The 17919-nt window shown below is 47.3% G+C and overlaps 1 protein-coding gene across 1 annotated transcript in view; it reads left to right on the forward strand.

Moving 5' to 3' along the window:
• Positions 1-17919, forward strand: part of COL23A1 (collagen type XXIII alpha 1 chain) — a 336766-nt gene that overhangs the window by 265950 nt on the left and 52897 nt on the right. The window contains exon 5 of the mRNA XM_019505969.1: positions 1571-1597. Coding sequence (XP_019361514.1) covers positions 1571-1597 — 27 coding nt within the window. The remainder of the gene's footprint in view (positions 1-1570; positions 1598-17919) is intronic.

A 17919-nucleotide genomic window follows, 5' to 3' on the forward strand; every position in this document is an offset into this window, starting at 1 on the left:
TCCCCCCCCCCCCCATTTTCTCTCTTTTGTCCATAAGGACTTGATTACATCCTATATATATGGCATCATATTAAGTTGAAAATGTCTCCTCAATTACGCTGGCCACTAGCAGTAGTCCTTCTGGTGTTTTATTTTTTGGCTGTCTTAAATTAGTTGCATATATGTATTATTAGAATCTGTGGTATGGTATTTATGGCTGTTAAATGATTGATCATTCTGCCTGCAGAATGAGGAATGTGCTATTCAAATATGCCATAAAGCCTCTGTTTCAGAGGATATTAAAATCACATGCTGAGTAGGAAACTTCTGTAACCTGAAGGATAGATTTACCATATGCTATAATTAAATATTTACCATACCAACTATTAACAAACATTATATATTAAGGGAGAGACCATGGAAGCTTACCAATCAATGAAGTTTATGAATGACAAGCATTTTTCCTTGATATATTTTGTTGGGCACAAGTCTTCATGAGAGTCTTTCTGCATATGTTATCCTAAGATGCTGATTTGTTAAAAAGGTTGCCATTGCTTTGCAATTAATGTCTTATTTCTGCATGAATGTAAATACTGTAAAATGTGTGTTGACAGCTGTAGCATCACATTAACAAAATTAGAAGCTCTTGTATTTTGTGTTGAAAGATGGGTGTTTTCAGTTAGAACCACTAGCATAGTAAGACATATGTGGGTGTAGCTACCGCTGTATTATGCCACCCTCCTGATGTCACATAGCAGCCCATGATATTGCCTCCTATAATCCTCATCTTCCTGTTTGTGAGCTATTGGATTTGTAAGAGCTCTGGCTTGAAATCCATGCAATGTTTTATTTAGAGCACTCCCCTCTGCAGCCACACGTATACACACTCATACACCCGTTCCTGTGGGTAATGGCATATTGTGTCTAGGTGGAGATGCCCCTTGGAAACACAAGGGGAAGAGAAAACAGGGAAGGTCCTGGACCGACTTTTCTCTTGCTCTCTGCTGTTGTTGCAGAGATCTTAACTTCCCGTTCCACAGCGTCCTGGACAAGGGAAGCACCCAGAGCAGGGTTGGGAAATTGGTCCTTTCCCATGGAAAACCAATGAGGGAAGGAGGTTGAGGAAAAGGGAAAAAAGCACCACTGAAGGTGAAGCTTGACTTTACCTGTGCTCCCTGCAGGGCAGGTCCAGGTTTGGCGGCTCTGATGCCATCGCTTTCCCGTGCCGTGCTGGATCTGCAAAGCCCTCTGCCGGAACAGCGTTGTGATGCCAGGCCGCCTTCTCTCTGGAGCCTCCCTGCAGGAGGTGCCCCTAGCAAAGCAGGATTAACCTGCCTTCGGTTCCATGGTGGCATCACTGTTAGGACCTGGTGTGAGCCCCGTCCATCCACGTGCTGCCATTGATCTGCTTAATCCCGAGTTGCCCATTCCCATCCAGCAGGGAAAGCTCCTCTTCTAGCAGCTTGGACCCAGGGACGCTGAGTTCCTGTGCCCAGGCCGCTGAGCTGTCCACATTGCAGTGTGCTGCGACGGTGCGGAAAGTACGACTGACTGACTTGTTCTTGTTATCTTGCTTGTTCACTCACCACAGGGGCAGTCTGGACGAGACGGTTATCCGGTAACGCTGCCAGTCTTTTTTTTTTTTAAATTCTCTTCTAATCTGCACCTTGCGTTTCACTCCGCCTTTTCTGTCAAACGCTGCTCTTTGCCTCTCTTACTTTTCTTTCCTTCCACATCAGCAATGACAGCAGTTAAGAGATTTAATCCTAGAACTTTAGAGCAGGTTGCATATTTACACCACTGGTGATGAGCTAAATCCTCACCTATGGTTTTAGGTAAGCCTTAGTCAGACATTGACCTTTCCCAGAGGTTTCTGGACAACACTCTGAAATTCACCTTAAGTTCATTCACAGCTAGGAAAGGGCCTCTCTGCATCTATGCACATGGTCCGTGGGCACCTATACACGTGTTCCGGGGGTGCGGTGGGTGCTTTAATTAAAGCAGCTCTGAGACCCACTCTAATTAAAGTGCCTGGAGCATCTTGTGTCTGAGTGTCCCCGCATTTCAAAATAGCGGCAGGGGCACTTTATCTAACGCTTGCTCAACGAACTTTAGCTAAAGTGCCCCCACTGCCATTCTGAAGTGCGGGGATGCTGATACACAAGATGCAGGAGGCTGGTGCAGCACAGGACATACCACACTCCAGCAGACTCGATTAATCAAGTCTGCTCCGCCACACTGGAATTGCAGTGCATCCGAGCAGCCTCCACACTTGTATATAGGCACCCAGTGTGACTGTTGCTTGCTGCAAAGCTATTTGGCTTCAAGATGTAGGTCAGCACTTGTAACTCTAGCGCCTCTTGTTGTGAGCTCATTGCCAAGCAGTGTTGGGCTAGGTCAGTGTTTGGAGAGTAGGACTGCTTGGGGAAAGCCTAGGTGCTGGGATGAGGATGTAAGGGGCGCTGCACTGTCAGGGAAGTGCTTTTTTTCCGGTGCGATTTAAACGGTCAAAACCCTGGCTTGTGGCCATTGCTGCAGGGGGAGAGGCATGACCTTCATTCTGGCCAAATCCTGAATGGTGGCCTTGCATCTGCCTTTCTGATCCATGCAATCGTATTGATTTCGGCAGCCAAGGACTCAAACCTCAGCAATCAGCCTGTGAGCCCAGTCACTTCATGAAGCCGACAATGCAAGTCCATTACTACAGTGCCCTGCTGCAGCAGCTGCAGGATAGGTTTTAGTCCAGGAAAGCATTTAGGTTTCCTCTTCCTGTAGCGGATGCCTTTAAAAAAATAAAATAAAAAGTGTTGGGAAAACGCATTCTCCCTTCTGCTCCTTCTTGTGCACTGGCTTGATTCCACTTGGTCTCCTGCAAGCTGCAGCGAAGTCTATTGTGTGATGGATGGACGGCTCAAGTGAAAGCGATTAAGAGGGAAATTAAAAGCTTTTCCACTTTTCATTTCCCCCGAACTTGTTTTAGCTTCCCCTGGGAGGAGATCAGAGATTCCCCAGGGATGCCGGCCTCCCAGATTGGGAAGTGCAGCCGTGTGCTGATTTTGTAGAACAAGCCTTTTATGCCATTACCTTGATAACTGGAAAGTATGTAGCTGCCTCACCAATTGGTTTTAATAAATTAAACTCAATATAAAACCCATCTGAAAGGAACGGTTGGGGGCCTGCGAGTTCCTTTGTAATAATTTATAGCAAATAAGACTGCTGACTGCAAGGGGAAATTACAGCTACTGTGCATGCAACCCATACCCACTCGGCATGGCCTTCTGTCTCCTCCTAGTGGGGTCGGTGGCATCCTAGAGGTTGAGAAGCAAGGTATGACCAGGGGTTGCCGGCTTGACCACTTATTCAGGCAGTCGAGGCTGATGCTTTCAAATGCAGAGCCCCACACTCACCCCTGGCAGGCCAGTGGTCTCTCAAAACATTCAGCGTCTGCCCCATGCAGTATTTTCCAGGCTCGGTATGGAGAATGGAGATAGTGGCTGGCTTCTGTTTGGGCTGTTAAATGGAGGCCGTGGTGTATGCCATCCCACCAGCTTCCATCGTGAGTGATTGATATTGCAGTGATTTAGCTTGTCAGAGTTGTACCTAAAAGGCAGGACTTCTCCCTTTTGATCCGTTCAGCCTCTACAGCTCAGATCATGTGCTGCGGATGCTCTGTCTGGGTCTGTCCCTGCCCCCATATCAGGCCTCCAGCTTTTCCTGAGGATTTAGCGCAGTGATTCTTAGTGAGGGTGCAGTGGGCTGCCTTGAGATCCTTTCAAGGATGCCAACAATGCCAGGTGCCAAGCCTGAGTCACATAATAAAACCCAGAGATTTCAAGTAGGAATCCCTGGTGTTAAAAAGCCTTCTGACCTGTCGTGGTCTTCCCAAGTTCTTTGCAAGAGAAGAAGTCATCTATTATTTTTTCTGTCATCAGAAAATGAGTGAAAACTAAGAGCTGGCACTTTTCAAAGGGGGCGATCTGTCTGGCAAGGGGCATCTCAAGAACCACGGGGTTGGTGGGTTGACTGCTGGTTCCCACCACTCCTTTGTATAGGATGGTTTCTCAGGGCTGCATGAACTCAATGTTTGCAGCATCTGAGCCCATCCTGGCTTTTCCAGTGACAACTGGGTCCTAGTCATATCCTGAAGATGGCAGGAGCTTGGGACCTACTTTGTGCATCTTCAGGGCAAAGGTGACTTGGATCCACCCAGAAAGACTAACTATCACCCCATCCCACCTGCCTTGTAGCGTAGAACTGATGGCCTAGTTTTCCTTCCCAACCTGCCTCCCCCAAGCAAGAGACCTTTGCAACAACTGGGGAGAACTGGTGACTCCAGAACAAAGGTCCACATTAAGTGGGGCAGACGCTTGCAGTGGAGGTGGCACCCAACTGGGAGCCAGCTGAACAAGGGAAGTGGCAGGAATGCAGAACTGGCTTATCAGAAGCTGAGATTTGTCGTTTATTCCAGATGAGGCAGAAAGGTTGGGCCATCTGGTACCCCTGTCTGCTCCAGAACAGTGTGACTGAGCACACGAGTTAGTGCTGCCCGTGGGAAATGCTCTCTGTTCTTGTCCCCGCAGCCCACACTTAGCCAGGCCCAGCGCTGTTTCAGTGACGGACTCCTGGAACCCCGAAATGCTGATAGGAAAGAATTACTTTTGTGATGATGGGACTGCACTGAGTAAGAGCTGCTGCTCACAGTTCCCACTTGGTCCCCAGTCACGTCAGCTCTCTGGGGCCTGAGGGCCAAAGGGATACAATCAAGATCCACTTTCTCCTCTCCTTTTGCCTGCAGCCGGGAGGAAGGGCTTCCAGCAGCACCCTGAAAGCTGCTCTTTGCCTGTCGGGCAGGACCTGCCAGCAAGGCTGGCCAGATCTGCAAACCCAAACCCACAGTAGCACAGCATTAAATCACTGCCTCTCAACAGGAAGGCAAAGAGAATTCCTTCCCTGCAGTGGACAGTGGTTTTTGCAGCGACAAGGAATCAAATAGAAACAAAGCAGTCGTGACCGTCCCATGGGGTGAATGCCCAGCGCAGCATTCTGCATCCTGCTGCCTTGCGAAGCTTCCTTAAGTATTGTAGAGACTTGAGTTTGGGGTGATCAAAAATAACTTCAGGGCAGGCATGCGTTGGGGAGGGGGGTTGTGCTGCCTGTCCTGCCTTGGCTGACACTGTTTCTCGCCCACACGTTACGTAAACAAGAGGTTAGTTAGGCGGCTGCTTTCCTTTCGGTCCTCTGGTTGTCCCATGCTGTGCCTGGTGACATGAATTCCCATGCTGTCTCTGGAGTAGATTAGCACTGTGTCAGGATGCCCTGAAATGAATTGATTGTGTACAGATGGAAAACACTCGGTGATGAGGTCAGTTCAGCTGTTTGCCCTCAAGTAGAGTGCAGGACTGTAGACTGCAGCCCACAATAGTGTGTTTGTGTGTGTGTGTGTTTACCCTGCCTGAGGATCTGCCGGGAAGATAACCAACAAAAAATGCCCCGGTATTCTTGTTACAGTAGAAGGAAATGTTGGGTTTGTGTCTGTCCGTGAGTTCAAAAGGAGGGCAAGTATCTGCCCTTTGCTGTGTATGCCAAGCCTGGCTTTCTGCCACGTGCTAGACCCTACGTTTACAGTTCCAGCTGTGCAGTTGGTAGCGCTGCATGGCTGCAACGGGGCACTGCTTGATTTAATACTGTGAGCAGGTATGGGGATGTTCTTGCTGTTGCCCTCTGCATTTCAGACCATGGTGCGTGGTGGTTTTGGTGGAGTTGGCTTGACTTTGTTTAAGTTTGGGGTCTAAAAAAAAAAAAATTCCATTTGTCCAAACATCTCTAGCAAATGTAAGTAATCTTTTCCAAGTTTGGTTACATGAGGATATTACAATACAACATCAAAACATTCTTTCTTTGGTGTAATTAGTGCATGTGAAAGCCCTCATGACCTGGTGTTTATAATTTTAATTTTGAGTTGCTCAAATATTTTGAGCAACAGGATTAAAAAAGTCTTGTAGAATGCAAAAGGGAGGAGACCAATTAGTGCTCTAAAGAAGTGTAATGGGACGCAAGTACACGTGCGTTTTAATGCGCATTAAAGCATCACAAAAACACCATGCGCTTTCACTAATGCACATTAAAATAGGATAACGCACCGTTTTGTGGTACCTCACAATGGAGGTACTAAACTTAATGTGCACTAGCAAAAGTGCATTACTGCACATGTAGATGTGCCCATGGACTTCTAAAAGAGAGAGAACCCGATAAAGAAACTTTGTGTTTTAATATAAATATTTCAAGAGGTTTCTTTGGACCTTAATTTTGTATTCTCTAGGAGAGGTGTAGTTCTTTTATGAAATGCTTGCAGATTATTTAAGAAGTCGTAGAGAAGGGCTTTTTTTCCACTTAACTCACTCCCATTGTCCCTGTTTGTCCCTAACATGACAGAGATGGCCTTTGCTCTATTTCTATTTTAGTGTCATTCATTTGAGCCAGTTCTCAGTTCATGCTTAACATAGATCACAAGAACTGTGGTTTTTTTCCACCCCCAGGATTTGTGCAATACAAGAATTTGGATTTGCAGTTTTTTTGGCACTTGCCTCGTTCTATTATCCTCATTCCTACTATTTTGTTTGTATTGTATTTTTTCCCTCCCTGTAAAATATCATGTATCAAAGGAAATCAGGGCTCTGTTTTATAAATTCTGGCTATGCTTAAAAGCAACCTAACTATGCAATTTGCTGAATCAACCATGTACATATGTTCTCAAAAAGAATTTGGCCTTTTTAGCTGGGAATTTTGGGGGACTTTTAAATTGAATCAGTGGGATACTAACTGCCTCCAGTGTGTATACATGAGACGCATACACCAGTATTAACATATTAGCCTGTGCCCTGAAATAAGTTATACCAGTATCCAAAGCAAACAGATGATAAACTCTCCTGAGATCACTGCCTGCAGTAGGAATTATTGCAGTCCCTTGCCACAGACTGGCGGCAGTTTCTTTGCTTTGAACAAAGGGGTCCCAAGAGGAAATCGGCTAACACCAGGGACATACAGCCTAAACACTGGTATAATTTAGAGATGAATGTATAGTTATTTGAGGGGTGACATTACTCTGGAACAGGGCAACTTAAAACAGTCAGAGGGGTGTAGTTCGTGCATCTGTTCCACATTTACACCAGTAGATATGAAAATGTCATGTGTCTACACCATCTGTGCCAATGGTGGCACTCGCATTGCCAGCTTTCTAACAGCCTCACATAAGCAATTAAGAAAATTCTCCCTCGTGTGTGTGATTGCACCGGGAGTTTCTTGCATTGTCAGGCAGGAGAATGGGTCCTAGGACTTTGGAGTACGTCATGCTTCAGCAGCTCGTGCAAGAACTGTTTGGAAAGAGATGGCGAATCCACTCCCTTCCCCACGTTCTCCCTGCGTCCTAGTTCAGTCTCCACGTCCTGCAGTGCACAGCGCTGTAGTTTCACACCTATGTGTGATCATACTATCTCGCGCTTCATTCTCTTTGCCCACTGTGCGTGTTCTCAAGATCTTTTCTCATTATCTTCACTCAATATGTTTAAGGCTGCAAAGTATCCTGAGATGAGGACGTACGCAATACGATGGGGATTAGATTTAGGCACGTGCATCGAGCTAATGAGAGATGCTCTCTTTGTAGAATCAAGTCTGAGTAAGGTGGGTTGAAGAAGTAAAATGTATTAATTTTAATGCTAAGACAACAAGAACAAACATGATTTTACTCCTGTAATTGTGTGGATCGACACTCAAAGGACCCTCAACTTCTGAGGCAGGAATCCGCGATCGCTTACAGGACCTTTTAAATGCCAGTTTCAGATGGCAAGACAGCCACGTTGTTAGCCCCTCAGAAGAGAGACTTTGGCTCAAAATTGGACAGGAGTAAAGGTTGTAAAATGCTTGGAAGAGAAAACACTGCAAATGCCCCTTCCTTTTGTAGCTCTTTCTATGGAAACGATGTTTTTGCATGGATTAAAATCATTCCCGTGCCGCTTGCCAAACTGATAGACTGAGGTGTTGTCTCTCAAAGTGGCAAGGGGTGGGAAATTATCTGTCTTCATGCCTTATGTCACTGGCTCCTCCGAGATGGATTCCCTTCAATGTGGAGCACTAAGACTCAGTCCATTGGTCTGATTGGATTTTAATTACACTGACGGGGATTAGAAGGTCAGTGACCTCCTTGAGACGCTATGGCTTCTCTCTAGCACCCGAAGAACTGAAACAGTTTGAGTGTTTTCTCCTTTATGTGCTCCCTCTACCTCTCTCCCCTTTGTTTATACTCTAATGTCTGAGACTATGAGATTAGATCTGGGCTGGGCCCGCATCAGGTTCTGCCAAGGAAAACTCCTCCTCCAGTCATACAAAACCTGCGACTTGCCAGTCCACCATCAATCCCTGCCTGAGCCAGGGATGAAACTGTGTTGGTAGCAAGCTCGTTGAACTCATACAGCTTTGGGCCCTTATTCAGGAGAGTCAGCGGGATCAGAGCAGCACATTGAGGAAAGCAGGTATGTAAATCTTCATTTATGTTTTCAGTGGTTAGAGCTGTGCTTGCAGAATTAGACGAGGAGGGTCCAGTGATCACAGCACTAGCCTGAGACTTGGAAAGACTTGGTTCAGTCTGCTACAAGCTCCTTGTATGGCCGTGGTCAAGTGGCTAAATCCATTCGTACCTTGGTTCCTCGTCTTTTCGTTGGAGTAAGAGGGGGTAGCTTCCTATCCAAAACACCCCTGTGTTAAGGATCGCAGTGCATTCACATTGCTTAGAAATAATGGAGGTCATATAAGTACCTAGAACATATAGACCAGGTCTTTAGTTGTGTTCAAAACTCTTTGCTGCGCACGTAGTAATTCAAGTTGCTATTAACAATTCAAAGCCTGTCCCTAAATTTCCACTGGTTTCAGTGTCAGTGTTGTGTGTACAGAAAATGCAGAATCAGCCTGCCGTAGTTACAGTCCTCAGAGTTAAGTCTCGAGCCACTACTTGCACGGGGCTGAAACTTGGTATAAAACCGGTTTCAATCTAAAAGCTGTTTGAAAATGATAGCGTTAGATTTGCTCTGTGGGAATAATCAAGTGTAAAAGAGCAGAGGTAGGAGAGTTTCCCACTCCTCCTTGTGCAGCGCAGCTCAAGCACTTGCCGTGGTTCCAGGAAACCGTGTCTTTAAGTGAATTGTGAGCAGGACTGACTGAGCTCTGCAAAGTTATCTTTTTACAGATATGTTTAATGGAGAAATGGCTGTGCACCATGTTCCACTAGGCTTTCCTGTGGACGAATCCACTGAATGGATGGAAGTGCTAAGATATGCTGGCTGATGTGACTGAGGGTGTTAACTTTTTATTATACCAGGCTAGATTTTATCATAGTACCAGACAGACAACTGGCCTGTATTTAGGGTCAATATGGACATCAGTTAGCTTAAGCCTAAGCAGCAGAAGCCTTTCTGAGTGCAGATGGAGTACTTGCATGTTTAACTTGAACCAGATGCTCATGTGCTTTGCTGAATCAGAGGCTGTATCTCTTGGGAGTGAATTTGGCCACAAAGCGTGTGTGCTGCAAGCACTGGGCTGCCAGAATTGAAGGCAGAGTTGCTTAGTTGAGCTCTAGTTAATAGCTTTGCATTTCAGCAGCAGTTGAGAGGGGCACCAGCGCAGCTTTGCTGCTGAAGTCTGTGACCCTCAGGGACAGGATTAGAGGCATCTAGTCCATGTTAAAGGCCATTGCCATGTTGCTTCTCCCAGAGATAAGAATGCAAGAGCAGGTGGAGCAAGAAAGGATGCATTTGCATCGAAGGCACCGTGTTTTGAAAAACAGAGCTGCAGTGGACTTCAAGAGGTCTCCTAGTCTGATCCTCCACTCCAGGCAGAACAGCTTTGCCTGTTTCAGTGGGATGGATTTTTTTTTTTTAGGCTTTCCAGGTAGCGATGGTTTGTGTGAGTTTAGCTTGCGTTTCTTCCTGCGCGGGCTGCTCGGGCTCAGGAATTTCATGAAATGGTGAATGAACCGCACTTCCCACCTTGCAACATGCCACCTCTGCGTGACATTGCGCTGCACTGCTCCTTCAGGGCAGCGCATGGAGTTCGCATCACCCTCCCCTGCTCCCTAAGACCACCTTGCAACTTCACACTATCAGAAGGAGACTCCAGTTACCCTCTTACCCTCAGCTACATTATTTGGGTGAAGAGGCAGGAAAGGACACCGGTCCTCTTGGAGCTGCAAATTACTTGCCTGTTTCCAAATCTTCCGGACATCTGCTGGCTATAATGCCATAATGGATGAGTTTAAAACAAAGCTGTACTTGCATCTCAAAGTGGACAGTATTTGAACCCAAGTTGCCTTTGGGCAGTGTGAATTGTATTGGTTTTACTATAAGAATAAGGGTTCCCTCCACCCCTAGTTCGAATACTGGGCCTCTTGCTTGTTAGCAGAAAGTCAGCATCCTCCACGGACGTATCTGAGACCTCCTCAGGCTAGCATCTGCTGCCCTGAGAGCAAGCCGAGATGAACAGTTGACAGCAGGAGGACTGGGAAAGGTGTTTCTGAACTGGCGAGTGCACTGCGCAGTCTCTCTATCTGCCCTCACCTGGGATTGGGGAAGACTCAAGTGCTTCACTCCCCAGCGGCACGGCAGCTCCTTGCTCGTCATGGGGGGCATGTGACAGGCGTGCATGCAAAGTCTGTCATCGCTGGTGGGTATTTGTTTTTCAAAATTAATTTTCCAGGACCAGACGTATGTGCCTGGTGGAGCAGAACTGCCTGGATGCGAGAGTCCCGGCTGGCTGGCTGGGCTCCCTCTCTCCCTGGAGCTGGTTTTCTTTCGAAGTTTCGAAGTGCCCCCTAGCGTTCTGCAGGCTGCCCAGCAGCAGCAAAGCTGCGTGCCCTGTGTGCAACCCGTTCCCAGGGGTTAAACTCCTTCTGAGTATTGTCCACACAGCACGGGATCTAGCAAGTGGGTGTTAAGCAGTTAATCCACAGGGGAGATGAAAAGCAAATGGAGAGGACCCAAGCCATAGACACCGTAGAGGGCCGACCAAAGCAAGCCATTGTATTCGGCCACTGGTCAGCCGGAAAAAAAACCTTTCGATGGCTTTGTGGAGCGGACCAGAAGGCCAGTTCTGCTAAGTCTCACTAGCACCAGCCTGCCCGTGATGGGGGAAAGGAGCGGGGGGCTGGGGAAACTGGAACAACACATTTGTTTAGAAAGAGAGGAAAGCTCAAAATGCTCACAGGACTCCTATAGCCTCAGACAGGGATTTGGGTGTTGCCCCATTTTTTCTGTCCTCCGATACATTCTCAGTAACAGCTGAGCCAACTATGCTGTTTCGGACATAGTATGCGAGAATTGTGCCCTGAGTGAGCGAAAGCAAAGTGTTGTGTTAAATGCAAAAGAAAAGTAGAGATTCAAAACCCAGTTCTTAATAGCAACATGCACACATCAGAGTAAGACACGGCTGTGGAAAAGCTGTACTTGTTAACTACCAATATTTAGAGCATAAGGATGCCGTTAGCCGAAGATCTCTGAATATGAACCGTTTACGGGAGGGCGGGGGGTGGCTGTGAGCCATTGTGTAAATGCCCACAGCCACTGTCATTGGGAGTGGAACAGCTGAAAGCAATGCTGTAAAGCCAATAGCTCAGGACAGAAAAGAAAGAAAATGCTGAACTCCATCGCATTCTTCTCTGCGCAGAAGTAACCAAATGGCTGTGAAAAGTAGCATGCGGTCAGCAGTAATTGGGCACTCGGTGTTACATCCACAGCACAGTGTAATTGCTCAGTGCCGAGCGCTGTGCACTTCTGCTCGATGACGGGTTTGCTAGACTTCACCGCAATACACGTCGTAAGCATACATGAACAGACCAGCAGACGCTCCGCGTGCCTGAAGAAGGGCGACTGTGCCTGAAAGCTTGCTAAGAACATTTTTTCCAACTACTCAGTTGGTCTAATAAAAGATATCACATACACTCAAAGAACCTTGCCTGAATAGACCTAGGTATAAACATCACAGTTGCGTCTCCATATACAGCTTGCATAGCGGGGCTTTGGCCAGAGGTCCGAGTGAGAAGGTTGCAAAACATTTGAATAGGCCTGTCTCCCTGTATGAAGTGAGCATTAAACACTGGTGCTGTGGTTGGTCACCATGATGTGCCAATGATGGAGAAAGATATCCATGGAGGGGGTGATGGGTCTGGCAGAAGGTGACATGAGGCATCATGACATGGATACCACCAGCCTGGACTCATCCTCCCGGTCCACCCCTTCTGTTGCCGTCTACTGGAAGGGCCTGACAGCTGCGTCTGGATTGAATAGTCCTAGAAAATCAGGAAACTGCTGCTTCCACCTCTGCTGAAGCAGATTCTACTTCATCACAAAGTGAGGTCTCTGGCCCTGAACAGGACTTTGGATTTGCAGAAGTGATTATTGGAACAGGACTTCTCTCGGAGGATAAATGCCTGCAGAAAGGATAAGGCCCCAGGGAACTGAAACTGGGTTCCTAATTGACTGAAGTGTCGTCCCTTGGCATGGATTCAGTAAGGATGGGTGTCCAGGTTGATCAGTCCTGAAGCCAGGAAGGAAGTACTGCTGCAGAAGAGGAAGGGTGGCAAGATGTGGCCTGCGGTGTTTCCTCCTCTCTGCTCAGCTCCGTTACCCTTGATTTGGGGGCTTAGCACGTTCCTGATGCGTGGAGTAGTTGCTGTTGATTTGATAAGCTGCCCAGAGATCTGCTTGTTGGTGGGAATTTGTCCCCATAAAGCCAAAACAGAAATATACAGATCAGCTTTAAAGAAAGCCAGGGCAGGGGGTGCTTTCTATTGCTCACCGTGGCGGTGCAGACAGCCTCATCTGGGGAGAGAGGAGAGAGAAAATGAAGACCAGATGCAGGAGCAATCTTCCATGCAGACCTTTCCAGCTAACCTTTCAATGCAGTCAAACCTTCCCATTATTAACTGTTTAATGAATTCAAATGGAAGAAATGAACCCTGGCTGCTTGATGCTTTTAGCAGCAGATTGTACTGATCAGTGTCTCCTGGCACAGTGCTCTGGGACTGGGGACTGTATCAGGGCAAATGACGTGAACTCTGACCAAGAGGCTTGGAAACCTCCAGAGCAGGCTAGACGGGTAGGGAAGCTCTCTAGGGCATTGCTCCCCAGGGAGCTGGGGGTGAGAGGCTACAGCATTTAGAAAGGGTGAGACCCCATGCAAAGAAACTGCCCCCAGGCTGCTGTGCCCTCCCTCCACCCCCAGCTTTGTGCCATGGCAGCCTGACCACATGGCCCCTGCAGTCCCACTCCTGCTTCTGGGGAGCGGAAGAAGCTGTTGGCCGAAGAGTCTTTCAGACGACTCCACCTCTGCCCAAGCAGGGCGCTGGGGTTACTGATTTGGAAATGCAACCCAGGACTCTAGCAGCGAGGACCAACTGCAGGACTTGGTCCCGCAAGGAGACCTGGTCACCAGTGTCCCCATGCAGCGGGCCACATTGAAGTGCTAGCAGCCAGCAAAGCGTTTTGCTTTATCAGAGAACCACAGATGTCACTTGGAAAATGTGCTCCTTCCCTCCCCTGTGAAGAGCCACCCAAAGTCATGAGAAGAAATGGGTAGGACCCCAAACCCTGGCTTTCTCTCTCCATGAAGAGCAGAACCAGTACGAGGGATCCAGGCTGAGCCAAGATTTAGAGGCAAACTTGAGAAGCATCAGCCCCTCTCTGGATAGGGGTTCAGTGCTGACGTTGGATTTGAGCCTCTCACTGGTACTAGGAAATGATTCCCTTGACGCAGTAGTTCACTTGCTTTTGGACTGGAGTTTTTCCTTCGTTGCAATGGACCTTTGAGATCTGGAGCTTTTCTCGGAGGTCTTCCATTGGCCTCTCCTGCTCGTTCCTGACCTGCAGCAACTCTTCCGTGACATCCTAATCATCATGCAGCAATAACAGGGAGGTCCCAGGCAGAGGAGTGTGACCTCACCCAGATGAGATGTATTAAAGAACAAAGAAGCTGCTTCATACCAGGGTCAAGAGAGGGCTGGGGAGAGAACTACAAAAAAAAAATAGAGGGCTTGAAAGCAGAGTTCGCTAGTTTTCATAAGCCTTCCTTGTATGTTAGTGAGTCTTCATAGTTGCACATGGGTGGTGTCCATCTGAGCGTAAGCCTGGTTTTGAGTTGCAGGCAGGAGCCCAGAGAAAATTGTTCCTTGGTTTTTTACCTTGATGGGCCTTCTTGGGAAATGAGCAGAGGGGGATGGTTTTCAAGCGTGGCCAATTAAACCCCAACTCTCTGAAGCATAAACTCAAGGAATGAGAGTGAAGCGACATGTACAAATTCAGCTGCCTTCCCCAAACTGCTGCAATACCCCGAGCCTTTGTAGTAACCACCTTCATTTTGAAGAGCCAGTACTTCGAGGCATAGAAAATGAGGGTTGGAAGGGACCTCAGGATGTCACCTAGTGCAACCCCCTGCACAAAGCAGAAATATCCCCAACTAGATCATCCAAGGCAAGGCTTTGTCTAGCTGGGTCTTAAAAACCACTTATGTTGATGGAACAAACTGATGATGCCCAAAACCATTAAAAAAAGCTGCTTGCCAGTGTTTATTATTTGTACCTAAGAGCCCTAGGTGCAAATCAGGCCTCTGTTGTGCTAGACAAAGCAAAAAGACTTAATTCAGTGCTTCCGTTCCATGTGGCACTGCTCTCATCCCGTGAATAGCCACCCAGTAAAACCTGCCTGCTCAGATGTGTTCCCGGACCCCTGCTTCATCGGGAAAGGCCATTCCATTAAGGTTGCAATCAATCTGACAAGCTGTAACTGAACCTAAGTTAATGGCTTAAAAACGTAATCATTTTTAAAGGATCCATGTAATGCACTCAGGTCTGCTCTTGGCTGTGCTGTGATAAATTTGGAATGGCTCCACTCAGTTTGGTTGGTCTCTGTGTAGAGATGCAACAGGAACACCGCACACAAGGATGGGAAATTCTGTTGTTAATTTATTTTAAAGAAAGAAATTGAAGCACAGCGTTGTTTGACCACGGATATCTCAGAGCAGCAAGGGCTGAATGCAAAAGAGGAATCCATTCTTTAACTGGTAAAAAGCTCCGTAATGGAACTGGTGGCAGCTTTCAATGCTGACCACTGAGTTTTCTTCCTGAGCTATTAGACATTTTGGTTGGTGTAGATAACTTAGCAGAGGAAAGCCTACGTAAGCCATTTATGCAAGCCTCATAAAAGTGTTAATGCAGACAGGCTGGTCTACAAGAAATTAATACCAGATGCCAAGGAACAAACCTTCACTGGAAGCCCCTAGTCCTGACTGTGGTCATTATTAGTAGCCCAAGAAAGCCAGTGCTCCCAGCAATGTGATTAGCTAAGCTCTTGGAAACACAACACGCACAGTGACACAACAAGGAACTGCTCATAGGGGGGGATTCAGAAGCTATTCGAAACATGACAGCCTGATAAATTTGATGGATTGTCAACATCTGTGCAATAATCATTCTGTCCTAATAACTCAAGATCTCGCTAGAGCCCTGAGGGAGGCCCATTCAGGATGCAAGTGCTTGTCCGATACTGGAGTGCCGCAGGTACTGTATAGCCACCATTCATCCCGCGCACAGAACAGGACACCGGGCAGCTGCTTAACTCTTCAGCATTTTAAGACACCACATGCGTGGTGTCTCCTCTAACCCGCATCTGTCTTTGAAATTAAGGCTCTTGTTATGGTGTCATATCCTTCACTGTAGTTCGTAACGCTGCAAGCCCCCATTTGAAGATCATTACTCGCACAGCTGGTTCCGTTTACTTCAACGGTACGTAAAGTAACTCATACGCGTGATTTTAGACCCTGTTAATAAGACCTTTACCTGCATTACGACACAGCCCTGCGTTTTAGAAGGGGAAGCAAGCAGTCTGGGCAGTTCTGTTGGTTGTATTCTCTTTTTTTCATAGTATTTTTAATATAAACTGTGTCTGGATGACCAGTTGTAGTAAAGTATCCTTACAGAAACACTCTTTACGTGGAATATGTCAACACTAACTGCCAGGCCTAGTCCTGATCAGAGTCTCATTCACAGTATCCAACCTCTCCTCCTTCCTGTCCTATACAGGAGCTCTTGCTATCAGCCTGAGTCCTGTCACTATCTCTGGGCTATTTTGCATTCTCCTTCTAGATGCTTGAGAAAGATGCACCCAACCAAACAATAATGGGAAAACGATGTGAATGGGTGGAAGGCAGCTAAATGTTGTGTACAGAAGCATTTCACTCGTAACTCAGCTGCTGCAAGAGCAAAAGGTGCTGGGCAAGTGTCATGAGAACTAGGGTTGCTCCAAGACAGACTTCTGGGAGTAGTTTTGGTGGGGGGATCGACATGGAGCTCGCAGTAAAGATGCAAAGGCAGGGTTCAGGAAACAGTAGAGAAGAACAAGCCGTATCCAAACGCTCACTTCCATCTGTTAAAGGCACCTCATGGCTTTTATTGCAAACTGCTTTTTTTGAGTGACACTTCCTGCAACAGGGTGCGAGGCTGCAAGGTAGACCTCTAGCTGCACTCAGACTAGCTGTCCTGTGTTAAATAGCGCGACCTCTGCAACTGGCCTGGCTGGGCTTGTTCCAGAGTGCTGCCGTCTGTTTAGCATTATGGCTCGAGTTGCTAGCAAATTGCTGTTACTTTCTGCTCTGTTTCCATCAAGGAATTGCTACAAACTGCCCAGCAGTCTGGGCACTTTTTGCTCCTGGGAACACGATCGGGAAATGTTAACTTGAGCCTATTAACACAGAAGTCTCCATTCTCAGGGAGATGCTAGATGTCATTTCCACAGTGTCTCTGTGGGGAGATCATTCATTGCTTCCTACTTCTGGTGTTGAGTAGGGCTCTTCCACCAGCTGCAATATGCTGCAGAACAACCTCCAGGGATTTTAAGATTCCCGTGTTACCAGAGCCGTCTCTGGCGCCTTCTGTGTATGACACTGGATGCTCCTTTAGAAAGGCATATAGGGACCTATGGCTTTCACAGAGGAAATGCAAGGTGATAGATGCAACCTGGTCTCCAAAGACACTTCCCCGTCACTGAGGAGGGCTTCGTTTTGTCCATCGCTCAAAACATCCCTCAGAGTGTAATGTACTTGTCTGGATTTCTTCCTGCTCTGGGTCAGGTGGTATTGCAGGATTTCATGGGATCCAAGGGATGGGTTTCATGGAACTTGTCCTTGCCACATGCTTCCCAGGGACCTGCAGCATGTCAGCTGGTTTCAAGGCCATCTGTGACTCTACGCACAACAGCATCAACTGGGGAATAAGAAAAAATGACCCGATTCATCAGTCTGCACCTTCCCTCCCAGATTAAAGGAACGACCATCAAGGCGATTGTTTCTCTAACTCCGGTTGGCTTGAAATAGAAGCACAGCCATAAAATCAAAGCAACGCTGAAGCACCCCTGGAATTGGTTGTAATAAATTGGCTTGCTGCTCACGGCAATTACTGGGGTAGTGAACAGAAACATCCCATTTTTCACTGGGTAAGGTATTATTTGATGCCACCTACAGGCAGTCTGCTGAAGCAAGCAAGTTCGGAGGAGTAATGTGGAATTTCCTTTGGAGCTGCAGACCGTATGGAAAGCACTGACTTCCCACGGGGGGCTTTATTTCAAGGGCCACCTCTGAAGGAGAGCAATTTGTGTTAATTATCGTCACTGCCCCCTGCAGTCGTCTGGGCAAAGGTTCAGGCGAACCTCACAAATGTCAAGTCCCTTCCTCACCCGTAGTTTGCTGGGTTAAATACACCTCCACTGTGCTATTTAGCACCTTGTTCCATGATCTCTCACTTTTCTTTTCAGGTGGAGAAATGAACCCCCAAGCTGATTGATCTAAATCCTTCTCTTCAATGGCCGGAGCAGAAATGCCTTCCTGGAGCTGTTTGGCAGAGCAGCACAGTGT

The sequence above is a fragment of the Gavialis gangeticus genome, unplaced genomic scaffold (genome assembly GCF_001723915.1).
Source record: "Gavialis gangeticus isolate Ggan-Ray unplaced genomic scaffold, GavGan_comp1, whole genome shotgun sequence".
In the NCBI taxonomy this organism is placed as follows: Eukaryota; Metazoa; Chordata; order Crocodylia; family Gavialidae; genus Gavialis; species Gavialis gangeticus.